We start from the raw sequence: 12,558 nt of genomic DNA on the forward strand, positions 1-12,558 counted from the left end.
GCTTTGGTTTTACTTGTAGTTGGCATGTTTTACCATTTTGGTGAGGTAGGAAGCCACCCATTTAAACTTTATGGGCTGCCATTTTAAAGGCTGGGCCACCCTGTCACAGCTAAGGTGGGGTGGGCAGAACTAGAGCAGCAAGTCATTACCTACAACATCTCGCCCTGCCCACCTTGTCCAGGCCACTCTTCATACGGTTCTTGGCAGTTTTCAGCTCCTGCTTCTTTTGCCCAATGAGGATGGAGAAAATGTTGAGCAGCTCCAGATAACTTTTGGGGGTCACATAGTTGTGGCGGGCCAGCTCAGCCAGATACTCAGTACACTTCCGGGCCACCGACTGGTGGATATACACACAAACCTGAATCTGTAGGGTGGGAGACCACCGTTGATGGCCTTGTAGAGTTCCCGGCAAAGGACACCAGGGTGCCCTCAAAGCCACGGCTGCCTGGTCCCGAGGAGGGAACCACGCATAGGAACCTCAGTGCCCCTCACACTCACTCTCTCCTGTGATCCTCATAACCTCTAAGTCAAAGTCACCCATTCTGCAGATGAACCAGCCATGACCCAGAAAAGTGAAGGGGCTTGTTCATGTTCACAACTGTCAAGGCAGAGCTTGTTTTAAATGTCAACCCAGGTGTGTCCCAGGTCTTGGCCAGGTGGCCTGATGACAAGTCATGTGATCTGCCTCTCTCTGAGATCCCTAAGGTGGGGCCTTCCTCAGAGGCTGGATCTGAGAGGAAGGAGGGTACAAGGCCAGAGCTGGCTAGAAACAGGCTCAACCAGTAGCCATCACTCTCTCAGGTCAGACCAAACAAAGCGGATCCCTCCATCTGTGGTCTCTGGGATCTATCAGGGTGTTTTTTGAACAAAGCTGCCATGAGATCCTCAGGAAATAAGAGCAGCGATAGTGCAACGGAACACACAACTCCTGCATCACCATAACAACCCTATGGCACTCCCATTATACAGATGAAGAGACTGAGGCTTAGATAGGCGAGGCCTTCTACCCAAAGGTTAACCATCAGTGGTGGGCCCTGGACTTTCCCAGGTGACCCCTAAATCCAAACCAAACAGTTCCTTCAAGGGCTTGCTCTTAACCTCGGCACCTACCATTCCTTTGATTACAGTGACGGTGGCATCCAATTCTGGAATCTCGTTCAGGAACGTGATGGCCACAGACTCCAGGGCTTCTGCAGGCCACTCATTAAACCAGTCAATAGTACAGCAGTTGACCAGGGAGGGGAACTGTCTCAGGCGAGCTCGAAAAACTTCTCCAATGGGGCTGGGGAGTCAGGGGTCCAAATGAGGCCCTGAAACACTGACCGACACCCCCAGAAGCCCTTTCACAGCCATGGCAGCCAGAGGCAACAGCACAGCATGCTGGACCCAAAGGCATGACGGCCAGACCAGGGTCACTGCTCCTTAGAGCAGGCTCAGGTACACCCCACCCAGTTCTGCTGCCCCTGCATGGCTGCGACAGCCGTCTATACCTCATACACAGCACCATGTGGATGTTGTTGCGTACACGCCCAGTATAGGCGACCATGAGGTTGGCCTTGCTGGGCTGCAGGCCCTGATCCTGGATTATGGGCCGCATCGCAGTGATAATCTGATCTTGCTCGTCCAAGTTGTAGAGGTTGGGAATGTCACCCGAATTCAGGATATTGTTAATGTCCTCAAGGAAGGACTCATTCTTGATCTGGAGGGGACAGGGATGGAGGAACAAAGTTTTGATGATGGTCCATGGTTTCACTGACCCTTCAGAGCAGCCCCATTTCACAGACCTTAACACCAAGGCAGAAAGAAGATCAGAGTCAGTGACCTCATTTAAGTCATGGTCCAAGATTTGCATGCAGATCAGCCCTATTTCAAGTCCCTGAACCACACCGCTGGGATGTACACTGGATCCTTCCACATGGTGGGAGGTGTGGCATCTTCCTTCTCACACCATGCCTCAGTTTACTCACAGGAGGAAACCAGGTCACAGGCAGAAAGGGGTCCTTGGTCATATCATATGGCCAGAGTCTGGCCTGTGCCAGAGGGTAACCCCGCTTACCTAAACTGGGTGAGGGGAAGGGCTGGGAGCAGAAAAGCCCTTCTGCCAGGTGCGATACATTTTGGGCTTCAAGCTCAGCTCATCCCTGATCACAGCTGTGGTAAGTGTTGCCTTGTATGTCTTGAGACCCCAGGCCCACAACTTCTTGTCTCAGAGACCTAGGGAGAGGCCTCATGCCCAGAAACTCCAGAGGGAGCAGCTTGGGCATAGGGCTTTGGCATAAAACCTGTGGTTCTTGAGATGGGAAGCCCTTGGCCACCTCTGCTCAGCCAGGGGCCAGGGGCCTTCTTTACCCTTGATCTATGGACTCTTAGCTCTGTCAGGCTGGGTTGGGCCCTATGTACCTATCTGTGCCTCTACTGGGTTCCACTGGTCCCTCCTAAGATCTACTTCAACTCACTGTGACCTGGGCATAAAGGCCTAACTGCTTTCCAAGATGCCACAATGGGATGGGGTTGTATCCAGCCCACCCTTGACCCTGCCCACTGCCCATGGTGGTAGCACCTGGGTGTCTGAGAACAGGAAAGTGATGGGGAGGTTATGTAGGCCAGCCTTGAACAAGACCCTCTTGACATCTTCACGCCACTCAGTCATGCCATAGTTCTTAGATAGCTCAATCTGGAAGCACTCATATTCGGCCCTGAGGAGATATTTGGGTAGAGGCGTGTCAGAGCTTAGGATCAAATCTTGAGGGACTGGTGGATGCCCACACCACCCCAGCTGGCCAGAATCTTGCTCCCTTCCTGGGAAGACTTGCAAACCCTCTAGGCCCTGACTTGCTATCATGTCTCCACATCTTTGTTCAGGGCCCCTCCACAGCCCATGAAAAAAGTACAGCAGCCTGAAATGTCCTTCCCTTCCATGCTCCCAGCTGTGACAGCTGTGATTCTGAGAGCAGACCCATGGCCACCTCTTCTATGAAGCCATCCTGAATGGATGCAGCTACGGTCCTGTCCCCATAGCACTACAGGACATTGCTGCTGCCTCTCCTTGGAGCTCCAGTCCCATTCTTAGTCCTTCTAGAAGTCCTTGGGCTAGGGTGGGTCTGACTTAGGGTGGTCCCAGGCTCCTACCACCACGGAAGAGCATGGACAGAGCCAACAGTCTGCTGTCAGTAGGCCCCCGCCCACTACACCTGGGGGCCCTCACATGTGCGAGGCGAGTCGTGTGAGGGAGTTGCGGCCACTGCCGCCCACACCCAGCAGGAGTGCATTGCCCAGTGCCTGGCGAAGGGTGCGGCTGATACGGCAGATGTGGCTCATGGCATCCATGAAGAGGACCAGCTTTAGCTTGGTGGTGTTGATCTGGTTGTAGTCCTCCATGTATTCCTCAATCACCTGCATCATCTGGGGGCCAGCAGGATGAGGATAGCTGGATCCTCCCTTGTTCCCAGGCACCGGGATAACCCCTCCCCCACAGCCAGCCCTGTTCCTCCCCACATGGAGGGGCGTCCAGCCTTAACTCAGGTTCTGAATTAGGCCTGACCTGTTTGACACACTGAGACCTGAGGGTCAGGGTCACAGCCCTCTGCGTCCTTGAGGATTTGCCAGGATGTGCCGCCTTCCTGGTGGGAGCTCCCAGGAAGCAGGAGGGGGTGTGTGGGGAGAGAAGCCCTCAGGAGACACACACTGTCACTCAGATCCGAGACCACTGACGGATGTTTCCTTCTGCCTCCCTGAGGCCCTGACTCAGACTCAAGTCCAGGGCCCCTGCTGCCCTCTCCATGGGAGGGATGCGAGCCCCTCAAACAGGCACAGGATGTCCCTGTTACAGAGCCTGTCTCCGTTAACCATGGGCTTGTCCTTAGAGACGGGATAGCTGGGCTGCTGCTCCCATTGACAGAAAGGAAACAGACTCCGAGCAAGTTCTGGACTGACATCCCCAGCCAGCCTCCTGACCCAGGGTACTGAGCCCCTGGTCTGTTAGTGGTCACCACAGAGGGCCTGCATCACTGGAGAGTGGGGAGGGTGGAGGGAAAAAGACCCCACAGGTGTCTGGCGGCCCCCTCACCTTTTTCTCACTGGTGATGAGCTCATAGGACTTGACATCGGAGCCCGGCGACATGAAGTCTCCATAAAGGATGGGCTGGAAGGGGCAGACCTCATCAAAGGCCACCTCCCACTGTTCCATCTGGGTCTCCAGGAGCTTGTCAAACCAGCTGCGGTCCTCCCCATTCACCAGACGGTCGCGGAATACGCGGCAGTTCTCGTGATACCACAGTCGAAGCAGCTGCACCTTGTCCTGCGGCCACCCCAGCATCAGCACGCTGGGCCCTGGGCCCTCAATCACATCTCCATGCACCAGGGATAGGAGAATGGCTAGGAGTCATAGCTCCTGGGCCTGGGTCTGCTCTCCCAGCAAGACCAGGCCAGGACCATGTGAGGGGCTAATAGGTGCCAGCACTAAGAACAGAATGAGCTATGCGGTGCTACCCAGATCTCGCCACCTCTTGTTCCAGGCCCAGATGACAAGTGCTGTCTGGGCCCCTAGCACCATTAGCTGGCCAACGCTTCTCCCCTCTTAAAGTGCTCATGGTACCCAAACCCCAATTCCAGGAGGGATGCCTGATTCTCCTTATACCTTCCTGACCCCCAACTCATCAAGCCTCACTGACTCTGCCCCCATCTCAGTCTGCTGCCACCTCCACCCAGGCTTTCCCATCTTTCCCTGGGTGACTGGACCCTTGGAAGCCCTCAAACTCTTCTCTTGACTCCTTGGGCAATAACTTGGCAAGGGTCAGCTTCTGTCCTGTTCACCCTCTCTCACCAGTCCCCAGCTGCACACACACTGACCCATCCATTCCCCACTCCAAAATGCAAATCTTCCTCCTTCCCTCCCCCCTGGTTCCCCACCACACGCAGGACATTATGCCCCTCTACCTCAACCCACAGAGTCTATCTCTGTCATCCAGCACATCTGACACCCTACTCCCTGCCATCTTTCCTATTCCTTCCATGGGGGTGTTTTTGATTCCTGGAAGGTAGCCCACTTACTCTTTCCCCCAAATCTTACACACTGACTACCATCAGGAACCCTCTCTCTCCTTGCCTTACGCTGGATCCCTCTTTTGTGTGACTCCCATACCCCCTATTTTCTAAGCAAGGATTTGATCTGCAAGCTGGGGCTCAGCTGTACAGAGTTCCTGGGGTCCTGGTGCCTGCCATGTCCCCAGTTTCTCTGAGGACCTGACTCGATCAAAGCTGGGGAGTAGAGGCCTCCCTGATGGCATAGGGGTTAAAGTCTCAGTGCTATAAAGCTATTGTCAGCACTGCAGCATGAGTTTGATCCCTGTCCAGGGAGATATCCACATGGCGCAGTAGACCTCTCCTGTCTCTCCTGCTGCTCCCCTCAGCAGTGTATGTCAGTAGATCTGCCTGTTCTGCTCCTGACTGTTTCTGGTGAATCTAATCACCTCTGGCCTACACCCCAGTTCTTACATGCATGCATAAATAACAAAAAATCTTAAAGGGCCTCCCTGGTGGTGCAGTGGGTTGAGCGCAGCACTATGAAGCTGTCCGCAGCCTCTGCAGTGCAGGTTTGATTCCTGGCCAGCCAGGGAGGTTCCCACATGGCGCAGCCTACCTCTCCTGTAGCGCCCGCTGCTCCCCTCAGCAATGCTTTGGGTCAGCCTGCCTATTCTGTTCCCCTCTTTGTCTCTGGTGAATCCTCTTACCCTCCTGCACCTCTGGCCTGTACCCCAGCTATTGTATAAATAAAAAATAAATCTTTAAAAAAATCTTTTAAAAAAACCTGGGGAGTATTTGGGCAGGAGGCCTGAAATTGGTTGCCAGAGATAACTGTGTGGGCACTCCTCCACGGGACACTGGGAAGAGGTGACCTGCCAGATCCTCACCTCAACCTTGGCTGGCTCGGCCATGAGCATGCCCTGGAAGACCTTGGAGAGGTCCCTCAGGTTGAAGGTGTAGTGGGACTTGGCTGGGGTGGGCAGCAGCTGGGAGGTGATGGTGGAGTATACCAGGATAGTGGCTTCCACGAGGGGATCTGTGAAGTGGGCGATGTTGGGGGCTCCATCTGTGGAAACAGGACAGTGGGCCTGAGTCATATAGGTATAAGCTTCCTGTGAAGCCTCTGCAGTCCTAAGCTTCTTATTTTGGCAGAGGGTTATGCGTTCTTCCCATATGCCCATTCTCCACTTTCTAGCCCCTGTCAGATGCCACCCTCCACCACAGGGTGAGGAATCTCCCACTCTGACACCCCCTCTTACAACCTATTAACAATGTAGGCTGTAGAGGGCACTGGGACATACCCATGGAATATGGGGACACTAACGGGATGCTGATTGGGGCCATGACTTCCTGGTCCTATGGTGCTGGGTCCCAAACCTGAAACAGGTCAACTCTGATCCATGTACTGGAAGGGCATGTGGCCTACATAGGCTATAGGAGGCCCTCCGCTGTGACTGTTGGGGCACACAACCCCCTTGGAGCTGCTGCAACTCCAGACTGCATTTTCACCATTACCATAACCAATCTGCTTGTTCTTTGAAAAATACCAATTCTTGGTTGGAAACCAAAATACTGTGAAGTGAGAACTTGGGGCAGAGGGAACCCTCAGAAATGAGAAAATTAAAGAAGGGTCAGTATCCCCAAAGAGAGGTCTGTTTGTGGATGCAGAGGACAGCCCCACCAGACACACTCTTCACTCTCAGTAAACGGATGTTCTCAGGGGGAGACAGACACAGGCAGGTGCTCCACAGTGTGCAGTAAGGGGACAATGGGAGTACTATGGAGAGATGTGCCACAGGAGAGGTTTGGGGAGAGCCTGGGTTGGGGGAAACTGACATAAAGGCTGGGGGAGGACGCCTGGAGGCAGGCTCAGCAGAGACCTGAGAAAGGCGAGGCAAGCAGGCACAAAACTGGAAGAGTGCTCCAGAGAGGGGGCAGCAAGGGCACAGACCTAAGGGGGACACACTGGGTGTTCAGGACTAGCAAGGAGGGGTGTGAGCTAAGAAGTGATAAGAGGTGCACACAGTTCAGCTGGCTGCTATCAAGACTTTTGCCTGCAAGAGGCGGTTGAGCTAAGGAAGATGATATGGTCTGAGTTCATCTGACTGGGCCCCTCTGGCCGCAAGGGGAGGATGGACATACAGGGAGGAGGCAAAGCAAGGGACCAAAGAGAAGCTGCAGCAATGGCCAGGTGAGTGGTGACAGGATGGTAGCTGGGGTGGTGGGTTTTTACTGGGATTCAGCTGGGTTCTGCAGGGAGACCCAGCAGAACCTCCTGACAGATGAGAACCATGTATGAGAGTGGAGAGGAGAATACTGGCACTGCGATTGGGGCCACCTCTTCAGGCAGACAGCAGGTCTAGAAGCGGGGCTTGCCCTCACCCAGGAGCAGGGAAGCTCACACCACCGACCAGAGCAAAGACAGCCCAGTGAGGCCTAGTACAGTGGAACAGTGGCTATGGGGGCTTACAGAGAGCACTGCCTTCTGATGGCATCTCAGCTGAGGGGAGGGAGAAGACTGGGATGCGAGGTGGGGACAGAGATGTGAAGTGGCCAGTCACCCTGCTGCAATGACCAACAGATCACGCTGCATCAGAGTGCCACATGAAGGATGCTGACCCCTGCTCAGGCTTGTGTGTGCTCCTTGGGTTGCTCTCTCTGCAACCTCTGGTTCTTGACACAGGGAGAAGTTTCTTGGATTCCTTTATCCATTTATTCGACTCGCATTTACTTTGTTTCTACTGTGGGCAGGCAGTGAAACTAGGCTCTAAAGGACTGACTGGCTATAAGAATGAGGGGACAAGCCTCCGAAGACGATCATATCACACTAAGCCTTGCATTAGCAAAGGCCCAGTGTCCTCAAAAGTATCTGAAGATGGCTCAGTATGGCTCCTGGTACCCAACCTCAGCCACACCCAACTGGAACCCACCCGGGAACCAGCTCCCCCTCACCCATCTAGGCCCTCCCAGGCCCTACCCAGGCCTGCACTTACTCACAGGCTCCCGGTAACTTTTTTCTCCAAGGAGTCCATCTAGAGGGTTGAGGGAGAGACACAGGGCTCAGAGTTAGGTGGGCCCCTTGCTAAAGGCCCCTCAGGTGGCTGTGCCCAGCTAGACAGCTCCCAAAACACCCCAACCACCCTCCTTCCTCAGAGTGATATGACCCCCACCTCCAAGCTGGTTGTATGGGCACTAATAACATCACCCCATTTTAAAAATGGAGAAACCAAGGCTCAGAGAGGTTCATGAATCTGTCAAAGGTAACATAGCTGAGTGAAGGGTGAAGCCAGGGCTAAGGTCATTGGTTCAGCCATTTTGCCCTTTCTAGCAGCTGCCCAGCTGTACTAAGTATAGCTCTGCCTTGACCACAGCCTCCTCCACCACTCCTGCCCAATGCTCACCCATCCAACTGCCCAGGATGGTAGAGAAGATGCGTTTCTTGCTGGTCTCGTCCAACTCAGTAAAGGACAGGTAGTTGAAGTGGCGTGTCAATCTCGGGGTGATGGGATTCCTGCCTCCACCCGGGGGGCCCAGGGCACAGATAAAGTTGATGTCTACCAGGTTCTTGAAGGCTCCTGGAATGGGGGCACAAAATCAGGAAGGGGCCCTCCCCAGGGCTGTTTTATGATTTAGCAGGCCCTAGGCACTTTTGACTCCATGGGCCTCCTCCTCCATAAAAAAAGAAATAAAAATTATAATATGTAACAGTATTAGTATGAAGAAAAATATATTGATTTTAAAAGAAAACATCTCTGTGAACTCTCTGAAAGACCCATGGGCCTTGGGCCTATTGAAACGTAAAGATGAGGGCCTCCATGGTGGTGCAGTGGGTTGAGCGCAGTGCTGTGAAGCTGTCTGCAGCCTCTGAAGCGCAGGTTCTATTCCTGGCTGGCCAGGGAGAAATCCACATGGCGCCGCAGACCTCTCCTGCCTCACCCACTGCTCCTCTCAGCAGTGTCTTTGGTCTGTCTGCCTGTTCTGCTCCCCAATCTGTCTCTGATGAATTCTTTCACCCTCCCACGCCTCTGACTGTACCCCAGTTCTTGTATAAATAAATTAAAAAAAAAAAAGAAACTTAAAGATGAGACTCCCTGCGCTGCCCTGCCCTGCCCACCCACCCCACGCCCCACTGGCCCAGGCTGCCCAGAACGCACCAATGATCTTGCGGTCATACCAGCCTTGGTGGTCCATCCACTGGCGCAACAGCTCAATTGGCGGCTGGGCGCCATAGGTCTCCAAGGCTGGCATGTTGAGGTCATCGATGAAGAAGATGAAGTTGAGCCCCAGGGGTGGCCCGAACACACCCTTCCGCCTGCGGGTTGGGGGTGGGGGGCTGTGAGCACAGACACTGGGTCCTCTGGGAATCCAGGGGTTGCCACCTCTACCTTTGGGAAGTGCTCACTGACATCAACTGTCTCTGAATCGCTGAATCCCTTGAACAATCCTGAGACTTCACACCTGGCTGCCCTGCGTCTAGTATCTCTCAAGGTGAGTCTTACTCTCCCAGGTAGACAGATAGAAGGCCCTGCCCAAGTGTCCAGTCCAGGTGAGCAGCACAGAAGCACTCTCTCATCCCCTCCTCACCCCCCCTTCCCGCCACACACACTAGAGGTGTCTGGCAAACCCAGGAGCCTAATTTGGTGGGGAGGTGAATAGCAGCTGTTTCATCCATTCTGGAGGGACATCAGGGTCTACGAAGGAAGGAGGGACGCCTGCCTCTTGTCCAGCTTGCTGTCGATGAGATCCTGGGTTTGGTTTGCCGAAGTATGGGCTGAGAAGGTGAGGAAGTGGCTGACGTATTTTAATGGCAGGTTCTTAAGGAGCTTATCAGAGATGGTGAGGGTCTTCCCCGTGCCTGTTGGCCCAACGCACAGCACCTGGGAGAGTGGGCATCACCCGGAAAGAATGCTGGCACAGAGCCTGACACACAGGAGGAGCCGCCACCCTGTCAGTGTGGGAAGCCGGCCACCCCAGACCAGGGCCTTGCTGTGGGTTGAGGCAGGGTGTGGTGGGACACTCACGGGCTTGTTGTTGGTGAGTAGCAGGCCCAGCAGGTAGGACATCTGCACAGTGTCCATCGTGGGCACAGTGATGTTGCAGTAGTTGGTATCTGGTATCATGGTGAAAGGAGTCGAGGAGTCCATCCACTTCACCCAGGCAACCTGGAACCACAGGTGGCTTGGGATGGGCCCGGAACCCCTCTCAGGTGCACTGGGGGGCCAAGAGTTGCAGGGCTGGACAGAAATAGGAATCTCCCTACTCCACACTGCACAAGTCAGGGGCTCCCTAGGGAGTGCCAGTCACAGGTCTGAAGCAAGAAGGAGGTACTTTAGGAATTAGCCTTTGCTGATTAGTCTCAGGCTATCCAAGCATATGGAGGTCAGAATCATGGGTTCTGTGATCATCTAGCACTGAGAGGCCACTTAACCTGGTTTCCCCCACCATCCCTACCTGCACCATGAATCCCTTCACCTGCAGCCCTGTCCCAGCTTACAGACCCTCTTGGTGGGGTTGGGGTGGCTCACAGCAATAAAACCAACATGTCTCACTGAGACAATTCTGACTGTGTGTCCTGGGAGTCCCCTGGCAGGACCCTGCACAGAGACCATCTCTGTAGACAACTCTCTGGCCCCCTCCTCCTCTAGGCTGGGGTCCTAGTTCTGGAATGAAAGTAGGCTTATGAGGCTTGTGCTGGATGATAGGAGGAATGGAGATAATGAGGCCTGCTCCTCCATGTTTAGGGAGCCTAGCTCTGGGATACAAGGTTTTTAGATAGAACCAAAAGGGCTACCCCAGGGCTCAGCATCAACATGGAGGAAGTGGTATGTGTGGTGGGATGTCAGACATCTCCCAGTCCCGGATCAAGTCCAGCTCTGCTACTAACTAGCTGGAGTGACTGTTCTGAGCTTCAATTCCTTGTCTGGAAATGGGCACAATAATAACCACCCCATGGGTCTATGAAGATTTATGGGATGGTATAAATAATGCCAGCCTGAGTTCTGTGGCCTTCAATGTGACCTCCACTCTGTAGTTTCCATCACCACCCAGTGGGTGCGCCCTGTCCTGTCCCCTGTGGGCAGGTCCACAGTCACCTCCTTGTTCTCCTCATCTTCATCCTCCTCGTTGTTGGTGTTGCTGATGCCCGCATCATCCAGCTTATAATCGAACACCAGCCCCTCCTCTGGGAAGCACAAAGTCAGCTGCAGGGGACCCGGAGAAAACCAGGCAGTGAGGCCCGGTAGCTTTTGAGGCTACATTTCCCTTGGCCTTGGGCACACAGGGGCCATCCCAGAATATCCACCCTCCATCACACTCATTCTAGACCTAAGAGCCCCTCTGGGGACAGGAGTTTGGGAGGAGGAGGGCTTGCTCACATTCTCCATTTGCATCTTGAGCCTGAGCCAGTGGCTGAAGCTGTGGCGACTGTTACTGTCCCCTGTGGCACCCACACTCCAGATCAGGGAGAAGATGAACCAGGGTTCGATCAGCTCTGGGATGCGACTTAGCTTTTCAGGGGATACTTTCTTGAGACCCTGAGGACAGAGGAGCAGCATGAGTCTAAGGCATGATCAGTGCTGAGTGGCCTGAGGAAGGGGGTTGGAGGACAAAGGCATCTCCTGGCCTCTTACACAAGTTTTGTGTCTGCAGCAGACTGGGTGGGCTGGCCCCATGACTCAGGGATTCAGGGCCCTCAGTGGTCCAGGCAAGGATGCCAGGGTCTCTGGGGAGTTGGCACCCAGCCCATTGCTCAGAACTGTACCTCTTTAGGCAGAAAGGGGGTGAAGAAGCAGTCTAGCAGCTTCAGGAGGCTCATGGTCAGGTTGCTGTTGGTTGATGCGATCACCTCCTTCACTGAGGACCGGATGAAAGTGATGGATTCCTGCAGGAATGGCTCTTGTGGTGGCTGGTCACAATGCCCTGTTGCCCCACATGAACTGGGCACAATGTGGCTTACCTCCAGGAAGCTGACAAAGAGGCCCATGAACGTTTCCTCATAGGGTTTGAGAAAGGCAGGGAGGGTCTTCAGCCAGCACTCCACAAAGGGCATGAGCCCCAGGATGCTAGGCTCCAGATATACCATGCCACAGCGGGATACTGTGGCTGGTGAAGCAACTGCCAAGTCTTGTACCTCGAACATCATGGTCATTGCCTGGTGCCAAGACACACTGCATGAGTGGGCTAGCCAATCACCCCCAGGGCCAGGAAGAGGGCTGCAGGGCCCCGGGAAGGGGTGGCCTATCCTGCAGCTGTGGGTGGGCCAGGGGGCAGGCGGTGGGCCAGAAGCAGTACTGGGGTGGGATGCAGGGATCCCTTGGCCCCCTCTGGTAATGTAGCCCTCCCTGGCTCCCTGAGGAAGAGTCAAAGTCAGGAGGGTTCTGGGAGCTCTGTTGCCAGCTGGGGATGAAGCATTTTGGTGCCCTGGAGCCCTGGGAAAATCTGATGGGAGCTGTGTGCTCTGCTCGGCTCCCCACACCTGCATGCGAACACAGGTTCGCAGTGACCTCCAGGTCCTCATAAGGATGCAAGAGATGGGGT

General features: G+C 54.4%; 1 protein-coding gene across 1 annotated transcript in view; it reads right to left on the minus strand.

Moving 5' to 3' along the window:
• The window catches only part of DNAH1 (dynein axonemal heavy chain 1), a gene marked incomplete at both ends in the record, with an annotated part of 67,417 nt that overhangs the window by 13,252 nt on the left and 41,607 nt on the right, over positions 1-12,558 (minus strand). Inside the window, 16 exons of the mRNA XM_084246740.1 lie at positions 173-364; positions 1,111-1,282; positions 1,491-1,699; positions 2,561-2,696; positions 3,206-3,402; positions 4,067-4,297; positions 5,910-6,088; positions 8,016-8,054; positions 8,424-8,597; positions 9,177-9,334; positions 9,739-9,899; positions 10,044-10,184; positions 11,115-11,222; positions 11,397-11,555; positions 11,783-11,902; positions 11,978-12,172. Coding sequence (XP_084102866.1) covers positions 173-364; positions 1,111-1,282; positions 1,491-1,699; positions 2,561-2,696; positions 3,206-3,402; positions 4,067-4,297; positions 5,910-6,088; positions 8,016-8,054; positions 8,424-8,597; positions 9,177-9,334; positions 9,739-9,899; positions 10,044-10,184; positions 11,115-11,222; positions 11,397-11,555; positions 11,783-11,902; positions 11,978-12,172 — 2,571 coding nt within the window. The remainder of the gene's footprint in view (positions 1-172; positions 365-1,110; positions 1,283-1,490; positions 1,700-2,560; positions 2,697-3,205; positions 3,403-4,066; positions 4,298-5,909; positions 6,089-8,015; positions 8,055-8,423; positions 8,598-9,176; positions 9,335-9,738; positions 9,900-10,043; positions 10,185-11,114; positions 11,223-11,396; positions 11,556-11,782; positions 11,903-11,977; positions 12,173-12,558) is intronic.

Source organism: Talpa europaea (genome assembly GCF_964194135.1).
Source record: "Talpa europaea genome assembly, chromosome: 11".
In the NCBI taxonomy this organism is placed as follows: domain Eukaryota; kingdom Metazoa; phylum Chordata; class Mammalia; order Eulipotyphla; family Talpidae; genus Talpa; species Talpa europaea.